The 14,094-nt window shown below is 34.2% G+C and overlaps 1 protein-coding gene across 1 annotated transcript in view; it reads right to left on the bottom strand.

Moving 5' to 3' along the window:
• Positions 1-3,139: 3,139 nt before the first annotated feature.
• The window catches only part of LOC129254936 (xanthine dehydrogenase/oxidase-like), a 46,016-nt gene continuing 35,061 nt past the window's right edge, over positions 3,140-14,094 (bottom strand). Inside the window, exons 25-31 of the mRNA XM_064108079.1 lie at positions 13,249-13,344; positions 12,636-12,764; positions 12,084-12,158; positions 11,587-11,639; positions 10,451-10,631; positions 8,943-9,134; positions 3,140-8,135 (exon numbers count right to left, since the gene is read on the bottom strand). Coding sequence (XP_063964149.1) covers positions 7,965-8,135; positions 8,943-9,134; positions 10,451-10,631; positions 11,587-11,639; positions 12,084-12,158; positions 12,636-12,764; positions 13,249-13,344 — 897 coding nt within the window. The 3' untranslated portion in view covers positions 3,140-7,964. The remainder of the gene's footprint in view (positions 8,136-8,942; positions 9,135-10,450; positions 10,632-11,586; positions 11,640-12,083; positions 12,159-12,635; positions 12,765-13,248; positions 13,345-14,094) is intronic.

Raw genomic sequence — 14,094 nt, 5'->3', positions numbered from 1 at the left:
AAAACGACCTTCATTTTGTAGTGAAACCTTTTTTTGCTTGTCAAATTTACATAGGCGGATCCAAGGGGCCCGGGACTCCCCAATGGCGGAGCAAAAAAAGGGGGGAGGCATTTAAAAAAAGTGAAAGAATGGAACTTAAAATATTAAGTTTTGAAGTCAATATACAAAACATATTTCAGCTCCGACATCGAGCTTTCATTATTTTGTTTGATTTATAAATTGATTTTCAAAAAGTGCTTTGTAAAATGTCCGTTTTATTGTCTCAGTATCAACATTTTCAGCTCGCGCTGCTCGCTCGCATTATTTGATTTGTCAGGTACCTATTCCCTTCGTGTATTACATAAAGTTCTCAAAATATACCTTTTCAGGTTTGATTGTCAAAACCTATCAGCCAGCGCTGCATGCTCGCATTTTGATGGGTGAGTATATAACGTATACCTCAATAATTTCCTTTAAAATAATAAGCAATTCTATAACAAACTATTTAAAATCCCATTTTCATGACATCGCGATTTGCGCTCTCAATAATTTGTGCTTAAAATTTCCAGTATTCAGAAATTAATATCAACAAATTTCGAGCTGTCATTAGGCTTATAAGGAATATTTCGCACTTAGGAAGAGGAATAAGAAAGTAATCATTTTCATATGATGACAAAATGTCCCTAGAATGTCCAGGTCTTAGATCAAAATAAAAATAATAAAGAATATCAGCTTCCGCTTCGCGCTCACATCATTTATTAAGAGCGATCCATAATATCCACTTCACAATTTTCCTATATAGTGCTTGAGTTAGTGCTTAAATTGACCCCTTTTCAGATAGGAATATCAAATATTTTCAGCTCGCGTTTCGCGATCGCATTATTTATTTTCATGATAAAAAATATATTTAGAAATGCCCAGATACTAGGTATAAATCTTAAACGCACGCATGCATATTTATTGAGATACACAGCTTGTTCTTTATTTAAAACATGCTTAATTTATCCAGTTTCAGACTAAAATTTCTGCTCGCGCTTCGCGCTCACATTATTGATTTAGGATACCAAATTACCTATTCTTTTCATGATTTACAAAACATGAATAGAGTGACTAGTTTTTAGGTCTAAATATCTTTTTTTTTTCGCTCACGCTTCACGCTCGCATTGTTTAGTTATATGCCTTTCCTGCCCACGATCGATTCTTAAAATTTCATTTTTTAAAAAAATTTTCAGCTCGCGCTTCGCACTCTCTTTATTCGATTATTTAATATGTATCGCTTTATGGCTAACTACAGACAGTCCTTAACAAGTCCCTTTTCGATCAGTTATATACGCTTTTTGTTTAGGATCACAAACATTGCCCAGAATGTTCGATTTTCAGGACAATATACATGAGATTTCCAAAAAATTAGCTCACGCTTCGCGCTCGCACTATTTAAATATGGTTTATGAGATTACTATGTTGTATAAGAATAAAGCAAAGTAGTGACTGTTACGAAGAAACAAACAGAAATCATCTTTGAGTGGCCGATCGGGGAAAATTGGTGAATTTTTTTTCGCCCCACCCCCTTATTGGCGAAAGATGGATCCGCCCCTGAATTTAGGCCTACTTCAGCACCCCCAGCCAAAAAATCGTTCCCAGAGCCCTGATACCCCCAACATGGCCAAAGTTCATTGACCCTAAATGACCTTGACCTTAGTCATTTGACCTGAAACTCAGGCAGGATATTTAGTAATACTTGATTAACCGTATGTTCAAGTTTCATGAACTAAGCCCATACACTTTTTAAGTTATGATGACATTTAAAAAACTTAACCACCGGTTAAGATTTGATGTTGACGACGACGCCGCCGTCGGAAAAGCGGCGCCTATAGTCTCGTTCTGCTATGCATGCGTGACAAAACATGGAGGACACTTTGGTTTCGAGGAATCTGAAAAGCAAAAAAAAATTGTTTTCACTACAAAATGGAGGTCGTTTTGGTTACATTTTTACACATCTTTCAAAATACCTTGAGGCGGTGCTTCCTATGGATAATATATGTGCAGCACCACCAAGGAAATTTTCGGGGGTGCTGAAGCACTCCGCTTCCCAGGGCCATGAAAACATGTTGTGAGGAATTACTTCCTGTCGGTACCCATTTACCTCACCTGGGTTGAGTGCAGCACATAGGGGGTAAATCCGTCCTAACCCCCCCCCCCCCCCCCCCACAGACTGCCACTTAATTTTTCGTAGGTATTTCTCCGGCTTATTGTTCTTTTTTCTTCCAAGTTAGATCTCTTAACAAAATACAAGCCTTCCAAACTTTCGGGAGGGCATGCCCTGTTGTGTCTCCATTTTCATTTATGTATTTCCCTTTTTATGGGGCGTCTAGATTGACATAATGAGAGGGGAGGGGCACATATACGAGTGCCTGAATAAACCCAACAGAAATTGAGAAATATACAACTACGAATAATCAACTAAAGGATTCAAAGTCCTTTTGTGTGAGGGAGAAGTAAGAGCATGGATGATAAGAAAGAAGTATACATTGGTACAGCTATGAAATACATCCATGTCTTTCTCCAACTTCATACACCATCATACCATACCAACCCAGATTGAAGTGTAGCTCATTATGTGTTGATGATTGTGGCCTTTTTTCATTCATTTTCCAGACAGATAACATGATATTGTGCTATTTGACATAATTGCTATTATTCATTTTGCAAACTTATTTGGATGAATGAATGTCTGACTACTGTTGCTGCGTTGACTTTTGTACAGGGGATGTAATTAGATTAATCATATGCCATTTCTTGAGTAACAACATAAGTAAAACCAACTATAAAAAGGAGAAATTATAAGACTTCATTTCAAAAGAAGGACATCATCTCAACTCTCTGAAAAAAATGATCACAGAATGGTCTTAAAGTATGCATTATTGCATTTTATTTCATAATGATTCATACAGGACAAATCCCATTTTGTTAATTCTTTTTTTCATATAAACAATTCATAAGATTTGAAGTAAACTGTGCTAGGATTTCTTTGTATCTCTAACATAGTTCATCTTCTCATTTTATTTTAAAGTATTGTGTGCATAAAATTCATGGGGACACTGTATGACAAGAACATCGAATTAATCAGACACTAAATGAAATACATTTCAATGCAATGGCATGATTTGCAATGTTTATCAGTATGCTTTATTGATGTTAGATAGGTCATTGATCATTACATGATCTAACACAAAAGAGAAGATAATAAATGAATGTGAAATTAAATGTTATTACTACACACACACACACACACACTAAAATACACATCTTTTATGTGAATAGGATACTTAATATATGCTATATTTATCAATATACTTTGTTAACTTTAAGTAGTAAATCATTAGATGATCTTACACAACAAAACACAGAGAAAATCAGATTCCTGACATTTGCTCTTGCAATTGCTCCGATTGGATAAACACACATGAAGCCAAACATAAAACAAAGCTTCAAACCTTTCTTTCACCTTAATCCTAATCTTCACATGACTATGAACTAAAAACCTTATCTCTACTCTAGAAATCAACAGAGGAGTAATTGTCATAAGAGCAAATGTCGTAATACCGAAAAAAAATCACACATGGTCTTTAGAAAACAATTTCTAACATGAAATTTATCAAGTCATTGACCAAGACGATTTCATCACTTAATCAAACAGCTGCAGTGCCTTATTTCAATAATAATCACTAAACAATCTAAAAATACATATTTTTATAGTATTCATGAAAGATTTATATTGGCAAATATTTAAAGTAACAATAGTGATATAAATTGAGTAAAATCCATACATGTATAGTTCAATGTAACACACTTGTGGAAAAATTACACAGGTAAAAGTATCAGAAGCAATTTTTTGTACACTTATTAATAATCAATTTTTATTCAAAATCAGATTTAAAGTATTTTACTATCATGATACAATGCATTACAATCAGCAAACTAATCAAAAGATCTCAAAAGAAATTTTATTTAATACAGAAGATATTAATATGTGATTTTTACTCTCCATAAATATTATTCTATGATAAGAGAAAGACTTTCACAAGCACAGATGCAAGGAAGGAATAACATTCATTCAAATAATGAATTACATTACTAGACATTTACTGAAGGCAAGTTTATGATATATCAAGATACTGAGCAATACACTTGGTGCTCCAGAAAAGTGCACTTTGCAGCTTTAGAGTTGAGCAAGTTGAACACTTTTATTGTTAACAGGTTCAATGTCCATGAATTCTACAGTTCAATCAATGCTACAATCAAACCACCAAGAACATGACTCCAGATTGACAAAATTTACTATACATACCATCAATCTGAATGGAGTGGGTTTCTCAAGTGTGACAATGCATTAGAATGCTAAATAAAGAAAACAAGAGTGTCGCTAAGGCGAGCATATAATACGCCCGCCTGTAACGTGGAAAATGGAGTTATTCATCAAGCAAGAAAAGTCGAAGGTGGCGACTTCACCTTTGACTGTCTGACCTCAAAATCAATAGGCTTCCTGGGATATATGCTAGTATCATACACACCAAATTATATGAGCCTATACAGTGCGAGTCAGAAAAAATGTTACACTTTGTAAATTAAGTATATTTTAAAGAAAATGTGGGATTCAGAGAGAATTTCTAGCATGTATAGATAGAGTAAATATATGGAAGATTGAAGGCGGGAAGCTTTGTCCAAGTTATGGCCAAAATGACAATGAAAAGGATTTTTTCAGTGAAGATAATTTATTGATTTACTGGTTCTCGTGTTTATTTTTCTTGATTAATAAACATACGCATAAACTTTACGCTCATTGTTTGTGTGAATGCTTTTGTCTCTGTTTCAGCAGGTAATCACCTGACTTGGCGCAAATGGGTTTTGACATTTTTTCAAACAATGGCTGTTGTGCACTCAACCATAACAACGACAATGAAACAATTTTAACAAGTGACAAAGGAATATTTACTCTATCCATACATGCTAGAATTCCCTCTGAATCCCACATTTTCTTTGAAAATACTTAATTTAAAAAGTGTAGCATTTTTTCTGACTCACACTGTAGGTTAAGTTAAACTAAAGTTATCGCGTTAACAAGGACTTCAGCAGGGTAAGATGAAAACATGTCACTGTGACCTTGACCTTTTACCCTCAAAATCAATAGGCTTCTTGGGATCTACACACCAAATTATATGAGCCTAGGTTAAGTTAAACAGAAGTTATCGCGTTTACAAGAAAAAGTTAACGGACAGACAGGCGGACAACGAGCGTGATACCATAATACGTCCCGTCTATATAGACGGGCGTATAAAAAAATGAATAAACAGAAGTAAAATCTTCATGACTGACCTCAGAGATTTTCATAGAAAATCAAATATTTAACTCTTTGGTATGATAATATATGGCATTAATGATATTCCTCAAAATTATTATAAAAAATGAATAAACAGAAGTAAAATCTTCATGACTGACCTCAGTGATTTCTACAGAAAATCAAAATTTAACTCTTTGGTATGATAATATATGGCATTAATGATATTCCTCAAAATTATTATAAAAAATGAATAAACAGAAGTAAAATCTTCATGACTGACCTCAGTGATTTCTACAGAAAATCAAAATTTAACTCTTTGGTATGATAATATATGGCATTAATGATATTCCTCAAAATTATTATAAAAAATGAATAAACAGAAGTAAAATCTTCATGACTGACCTCAGTGATTTCTACAGAAAATCAAAATTTAACTCTTTGGTATGATAATATATGGCATTAATATTCCTCAAAATTCAAAATGTCTGTGAATAATACTGTCCTAGGCATTTATAAAATCAAAGATACATTATTTCCAGGTAGTAAAAGTAGTTTGTGTTTGTACAATGCTGCCCAACTTTGGCAAAAGGAAGCAAGTGACACATCAGTCAAATTTGAGTTACTGTTGTTTCTGAAACACCCTTTGTATGTTGCACGTTCAGGCAAAATTTGGGGAAGAAATTATCGTTCTATGGAAAGATATTGAAGAAAATATGCTGTTAAATTGCAGTGATGCCTATGTAAATGACGAACACACATTGCTCATCTACAACAAATGATACTTTTGTAACTTGCTTCCTTTTGCCAAAAGTACGGCAGAATGTTTTACAGGCAGTTTTTCCACTTAATTTGCACGTATAGTTTGCAACGGTGTGATTTGAAATTCAAATGAGTAAAATGGTTCACAGGCAGTGTTTTCCACTTAATTTGTAGGTATAGTTTGCAATGGTGTGATTTGAAATTCAAATGAGTAAAATGGTTCACAGGCAGTGTTTTCCACTTAATTTGTAGGTATAGTTTGCAATGGTGTGATTTGAAATTCAAATGAGCAAAATGATTCACAGGCAGTGTTTTCCAGTTAATTTGTAGGTATAGTTTGCAATGGTTTGATTTGAAATTCAAATGAGTAAAATGGTTTACAGGCAGTGTTTGCCGTAGTGTGTTCTGAGATTGTAGGGGAATGGGGGCATGCGGGACATCAGGCAGGATGGCATTAATATACAGAACGGAACAACATATTTCATTACTTGAATGAAAATAAAAAACCCGCCTTTTGTACATCCAACCCCATTCCTCAAATCCTACTTCATGAACTGCTGCTGAAGCCAAGATAATTGATGAGAATTACACCTTTCCATATGAAATGCAAAGCAGAGACAACCTATTTCAGTATTGTCCCGTATACAGGCTGTTGGACATACATGTTTTATTGAATTTTCCGTTCTGGAAACACCACATCAAAAATTTAAAATCATCACTCTGAACACACACACACACTTAGTAAGCTGCATATTCTAAATAGCAAATCTATGCACTTCGTTCACTTCAATTTTGACTGAAATCATGCAAAATTACATAATAGTCATTATGTCAACCTGATATGTAATAACCTTGAACACAATTTTTGTAAGGGATACCTGAAATATGTTTGTTATTTGTATGTCAAAATTTACAAAACAAACTGTAATTGTTGAAAATGGAAATAAACAAAATGAAATGAAATAGTTAAACATCAATAAAGCAATCAATCACTATCAATCCATCACAATCATTTAACCATATTCTCCAAATGTACCAAGTCCAAACACTTACAAAAAGTTGGAGATGGCTAGCACTTTGTACAAAGACTTTTTAGAAAGTACAGTGTACAAACATTTTATCACAAAATCTATTTCTCAGTGTTCTGTGTAATCGTGCAAAATTACAAATTGTGATCTGGCTCAGACTCTACTTCTTGAAAAAAAGCAAAAAATAAAAAATAGATTCATTCATCTCTTAAATAGTAGATTGTTATGCCTGTACATTGTAAAAAATATTTTGTATCAATTACAGTAATACTGTGTTGTTCTTCTCTCAAAGATGATGTTTATTTTCACATGATATTCTTCTGCTATATATTTCACAATTAAAATGTAATAGTACTGATTTAAGATTGATTTTGTTTCTTATTTCAAGATTTCAATCAAATTGATAGAATACTGGCAATATCATGCCCGTGGTAGTTTACCCATTCATTCTTGATATCAAGCACCATTGATTAAGAGAGGTCAAAATTTTATTCTCCTTGTTTGAGACTTGATTGTATATCCCAATGACTATATTAAAAAAAAAATTGTAATGCAAACAAAAATAATGAATCACCTTAACAATTACCATTTCTTCATAATAGGATTTAGACAACTATTTTAAGATTATGATAAATTGCATATAGTTACAAGCTAAGCAAATTAGAAGGCAATTCTAAGCATTGTTTTAGTAGTTTTGGCATTAATAAGTCTTTCCCTGACAGTTTATATGGTAACAATCAGAGATTGATGCTTCTCAGCAAATGAAAACCAATGACTGAACTAAAATATTAAAGAATTTCCAGTGATAACACCTTTCATGAAAACTTGGCCCAGAAGAGAAATATTCCATTACAATGAACTTAGTCATTCGTCTTAAGATCCCCACACGTCAAGCGTACTCTCTCAACTGTGGCTGGAGCATTGAGATCAAAGACACCCGTCAGTCCATTATCAGAGCGAGAACAACAGAGGGCATGCTTGATGGCAAAAAATACAGATGCCCCAATAAAGAATGGTGGTTCTCCAATGCCCTGTAAATAGAAAAATAAGATGATTCGATATTAATGCTATCAATCAAAATAGTCTGGAGTCTCAAAATGGCATAAGATTCAAGATATTAATATTGATTAAATCATTGATGAACTGGGCTATTTAAGAGGTGTTAATGATAGAGGTGGGAGACAATAATGGACTTCTCAGCTGCCATTACAGACAATTATAGATAGTCAACAACAACAACAAAATTAGCCCTAAAGTATTCAAGGAGCCCAATAAGAGTGAATTACAATCCCCTCTAATAAATTTATCTTAGCATGATTGTCTTGAGGTCACTAATTTGTACCACATAATACACTTACAGCTTAATTATCAAAATACAGTCATCCTCCACTGGTGGGTGATGTAGATAATACACAAAACAAGAATAGCCAAGACATATCAAGAAGATTATAAGTTCAAATTTGTATGATAAAGTGTGCAATGAAAGCACAATAAATAAATTCTCTATTGCAAATACAAGCAAGTAATCATTCTTTATGTGATAGTACTCCCCTACATTTATTCAGAGTATTGGTACTTATCATACTAATATTTAATCTGGTACATTTCCTAATATTTCCATGAGGAGAAATGTAAATGACTACTATCATTTCTTGGGAAAATTACATTTGCTGATCAAATGAGAGGACATTTCATCTCTTTGAAATAAACTTTGTTATTTGCTCAGTACATCACTATAAGATTCTTAACCTGTTACATAATGAAAGTGGGGGTTCCTCATACTAAACCAATTGGGAATTGCATAAATCAGTAGTAAACAGGTTAATATTAATTCGTACCTTTGAGGAGTAGAGATTATCTTCAGGGGTACGCATGTTTCTCAGGAGAGTCACATTGAATTCTTTAGGGATGTCTTTCACTGATGGTATCTTGTACGAGTCGGGTCCGTTAGTAGTCAGGGCACCCTCTTGGTTGAATCTTTTCTCTTCCATGGTAAAGTAACCATAACCTTGGAGGAAACCTCCCTCAATCTTTAACAGAGAGATGAAGAATAAATCATACAGATGATATGAGGCACACTCCAGTTCTTTTAATTAACTTTAGAAATCTATTGAGGTGTAAAGATACTCAATTTTGATTCATGTAAAAGTCTGAGTTATACATGCATGCATCAGACAAATTTGTAGATTTGCCTTTTTTATGCTGCCATGTCACTCTCATTTCTCTGTAAATTTATATATTTCTGCTTCCCCCTCCCCCGGACAACTTGGTGACTTCACTTCTCGTCAGGCCATGCACTTCTCCTCTCCCAAATATTTGTGTCTGGTGTCTGTTCAATCTATAAAATACAGAATTTACATTCAAGTACCTTGTCAGTGGTTCTCACTGATCAACTTGTCATCAGCCAATCAGATTCAAGTACCTTGTCAGTGGTTCTCACTGATCAACTTGACATCAGCCAATCAGATTCAAGTACCTTGTCAGTGGTTCTCACTGATCAACTTGTCATCAGCCAATCAGATTCAAGTACCTTGTCAGTGGTTCTCACTGATCAACTTGTCATCAGCCAATCAGATTCAAGTACCTTGTCAGTGGTTCTCACTGATCAACTTGTCATCAGCCAATCAGATTCAAGTACCTTGTCAGTGGTTCTCACTGATCAACTTGTCATCAGCCAATCAGATTCAAGTACCTTGTCAGTGGTTCTCACTGATCAACTTGTCATCAGCCAATCAGATTCAAGTACCTTGTCAGTGGTTCTCACTGATCAACTTGTCATCAGCCAATCAGATTCAAGTACCTTGTCAGTGGTTCTCACTGATCAACTTGTCATCAGCCAATCAGATTCAAGTACCTTGTCAGTGGTTCTCACTGATCAACTTGTCATCAGCCAATCAGATTCAAGTACCTTGTCAGTGGTTCTCACTGATCAACTTGTCATCAGCCAATCAGATTCATCAATTTCAGTAGCTTATAGAATTTTTCTTTTTTAAATGCAACAATGGAAATCTTTGAAAATCAATTTATGGAACACTCTCTAGAGGTCCATTTAAAAACATTTCTTATTATGGTAACAAGCATGGAAAAATTAATTTGGATCGGCTGCTGACCCGTGTTAAAAACGAACCCCATTTATTTTCTCAGTGATATCCTCTTCACATTTTCTAAGTACTTGGAGAGTAGAGTTACTCTTTGTTATTGATTTTATTGTAAAATGCTTTGGGTATTTTACTATAGAAAGGAACTATATAAATGCCAAAATAGATAAAATCAATGTAGTTAACTATAAATTTGTCATTAAAAACAAACAGCCCCCACGGTCATAGAATTGATAGTATAGATATACCTGTCCTATATCTAATGCAGGGTTGATACTCTTGCCAACATCCATGATGATATCAGTGCGTAATAACTGATGCTCTCCAGTAAGACAATCTATCTCAACCTCAGATACACCTACTCCCATGGTGAAATAGTAATAAGGATTACCGGTTTTTGTAACCCAGTCAAATGTTGGACCAGGCCTCCTAGATAATGGAAAGGATGAAACAAGAAAATTGAATCGAACAAATTTCTCAAAAATTAAGGCAGTGGCAAAAACACACTATAAACAAATGTGTAAATTAGTAATGATATTTTAACAACACCCTCTCCCAAAACCAAGACCACACATTCCAACTAATTAAACATCTCAATTAACTATACCAACATTCAAATAGAAACCTCCTTTCAGAACTTCATCCCAAAATGATGAATACAGCATCTATGTCCTCAGGTCTTATAAGGTCTGATTTAATATATGTAGTGTGATTTACGGTAAAGGCACCACCATCAATAGCAATAGAACAACAGAGACAGTGACATCAGCCAAAGGCCCCGAAACACAAAGATTTGTCATGAATTGGAGGTATGAAATAACGATTCTGATTGGTTGCAAGTCAGCATTTTGAACAAAATTAGCATGGACCAATTATCTTGATTTGACACTGCCAATAATGAATACCCTTGCCTGGTAGATATTTACTAAGATTAAATAATTAACTGCTTTTGGTATTCAATTCATGAATTTGGTTAAGCATTTTACCCTAAATTTAAGATAGCTCTCAAGGATACTTAAGCTTCACAATTATAAAATCCCATTGGCAGGTAAAGGCTTTTTGAACAGTCATCCCAAATTCAGCAGAATTATAAATTAGTACTAATGGTGAAATGCGTTGTTTGCGCAATATTGAACGATGACAACAAGATGTCAAATTTTTGCTTGTAAAAAATTTGTATCATATTGACTGGCTAAGGTATAATGCAAAAGTATGAATTGAATCCATCTCAATAACATATCTTAGCCAAGTAAAATACTTCGTAAATTTTTTGCTCAATTCAATTATTGATCTGAATACCGACATGGTATTCCCATTTTGTAGAAGTAAAGTTGCAAAGTTGTAGATACATAACTTTTGTGTATACATTTCACAATGTACTTACTTGTAAAAGCCTGCAGTTGAAAGGCTTACTCTGTCAAGATAGGCTGCTTGGACCTGGATAAAGAAATCAATAAAATTGCACTTATGATTTCATAACTCAAAATGAGCCAGCCCAAAATTATGTAAATGGTACCTTTTTTTATTCTTTTTTTTCAATTTCAAACAGAAGAGTTTGTGTGTGGGTATGCTGGTGGCTATCACAGTGTGTGTGTGTGCTAGTTGTTTCAAACTATTTTTCAGAAAGGTACAATAATTTCTTGCCAGAATTAACATAATTTGGAAAAATTTATAGTGCCATCATACATTGAAAAAAGATGTTTAAGCTACACCTGTCCAGTATTATGTAATTCTGATCATTAAACAATCGGTATCAATATATGCAATAAGGATTATGAAAAAACGTGTATCTTGTATATATTCAACAATTTTGTGGTGGGGGAATAATTACCCCCCTCCCCCAACCTCAATCTGGTTTTAATATAGATAAGGGCTCCTTACCCAGTTTTCCCAAGTTCCCTTGGGATTTGCTGTTCGGTATGGCTCTAAGCGCTCCTTCAACACATCACAGGCTGCCTAAAATTAAAATAAACAATGAAACAAAATCAACATTACTAGGACTATCTATCTCTCTATTAGGCCTACAACTCCAAATTCATTATCTAACCTTTGTTAGAGAAGTTGAATCAACGATAACTTTAGACAGAGCCAGAGAAAACTTTCCATGTTTTTTCAGACAAACAAAACGAACATGTAAACTTTTTACACTGTACGTCTCAGCCACACCTGCTTTAAAATTTGGGCAACTCCAAAAAGTATGAACGTCTGACCCCGTTTATTAGCTAGGTACTCCCTGAAATGATCTGTTTACGTTTTTTAGTTCATATGAAAGTTGTAATGGTCTAAAATCTTATTGATGATCATTCTTTAAATGAAGTTAGAATGGAGACAAATGGGGTTTGAACATACAGGAATGTTGATTGTTTTTAAAAATGAAACTCCCTATTTTAAATGGGAGCTGATGAATAAATGAAAGGAAGAGAACTACATTACCTTTACAGCACTACCTTGTAAATCAGTACCAATGCTTCCACCTGTGGTTGTTGTATTTGGAACCTTGTCTAAAGCAGTATCACTAGTATGAATCTTACTTACAGGGATGTCCAAGGTTGTACTTGCAACCTAATCATCAAAACATCAAAATAGTATAGTCAATGCGCAGTGCTTCATGTACAGGTAAATTGGGATCGTGATGGTGATATTAATTCATATTAATCAAATTACCATGGATATTCCTAACAAGATCCAAGATATTCAAGGAGGTTGCTTGTTTATGTGGAGTTAAACCAGACAGTAGAAAAGAATCACTAGAAAATATTGACAACATTACCGACACTAATTTTTTTTTACATTGATATGCACAAAATGGGACTTATGCATTAGAAATTTGAACATTCATTTTTCCATAAATATGTACTCCCCCTCCTCCCCAAAAGAGTTTTTACCATTTCAAACTCAGGTCTCTGTAGTTCACCCTTGAACATTCATCTACATGAATGTAATTTAAAAATATGACTATTCATTAGTTCTAGGAGTCAACAAAACTAGGTAAGATGGATATAGACAGCCACGCCTCTTGTGACAAACGATTGTTATTGCTACATACCTGAACAATTTTAGTATAGAGTCCCTGTCCCATCTCAATACCACCATGGTTGATCAACACAGAACCATCAGTATAAATGTGAACCAGAGCTCCTCCCTATGAAATCAATAATGACAATTATTTTAGGAATTGTAAATTTCTACTTAATTATATAAAAAAAACAAGAACTTTATTTAGAAGATGATTCTATATAACTATTGTTGTACCTTTTTTCAATTTACGATTTAATACCAAATACTCCATTTTTTCTCCAGACATTATATAACTAACTCCTGGAGGAATTACAAGTAGGCGATGGATGATTTGGCCCTCATCACCGCCAAAATTGCCCCTAAAACTGTCCAAAATAAAATGTTTTGGGGCAAAACTACTGCAGTCATTCCTATATCTTCCATAAACAATATTCAACTACATTTAGAAAATCAATATTCTACATACATGTATGGCAGAATGATATTGAATTGACCGTATAAATGCTAATTCTGCACAAAAAAAACAGCAATTACTCCTATGTGAACAAAAATAGCCCCTAAAAATCAAAATGATTTCCTTGCCTAGACGGTAGACCTGTATGTCATGTGTCTTTTATTATTTTTTTCTTTAGAACAGATATATTTGGTCATAAAACTGGTGTGAATGATCACCAAATAATGAGTACCACCTTCCCCTATTCTCTCGTTACTTAACTGCGCCCACCCCCCTTACATTAAACTCACAAACATGGTAATTGTATGGCCATTTCCATTTTCGGAGTGTTTCATCTGCATCTGTCTTCTGAAAAGTTGGCATATCTCGCAACTTTCCATGGATTTGATTGGCTGAGAGACAGGTGTCTGACTGTTACAC

This window comes from Lytechinus pictus, chromosome 2, assembly GCF_037042905.1.
Source record: "Lytechinus pictus isolate F3 Inbred chromosome 2, Lp3.0, whole genome shotgun sequence".
Lineage (NCBI taxonomy): Eukaryota > Metazoa > Echinodermata > Echinoidea > Temnopleuroida > Toxopneustidae > Lytechinus > Lytechinus pictus.
Note: the sequence above shows the minus strand (reverse complement) of the source record. Positions and strands in the feature narration are given on the sequence as shown.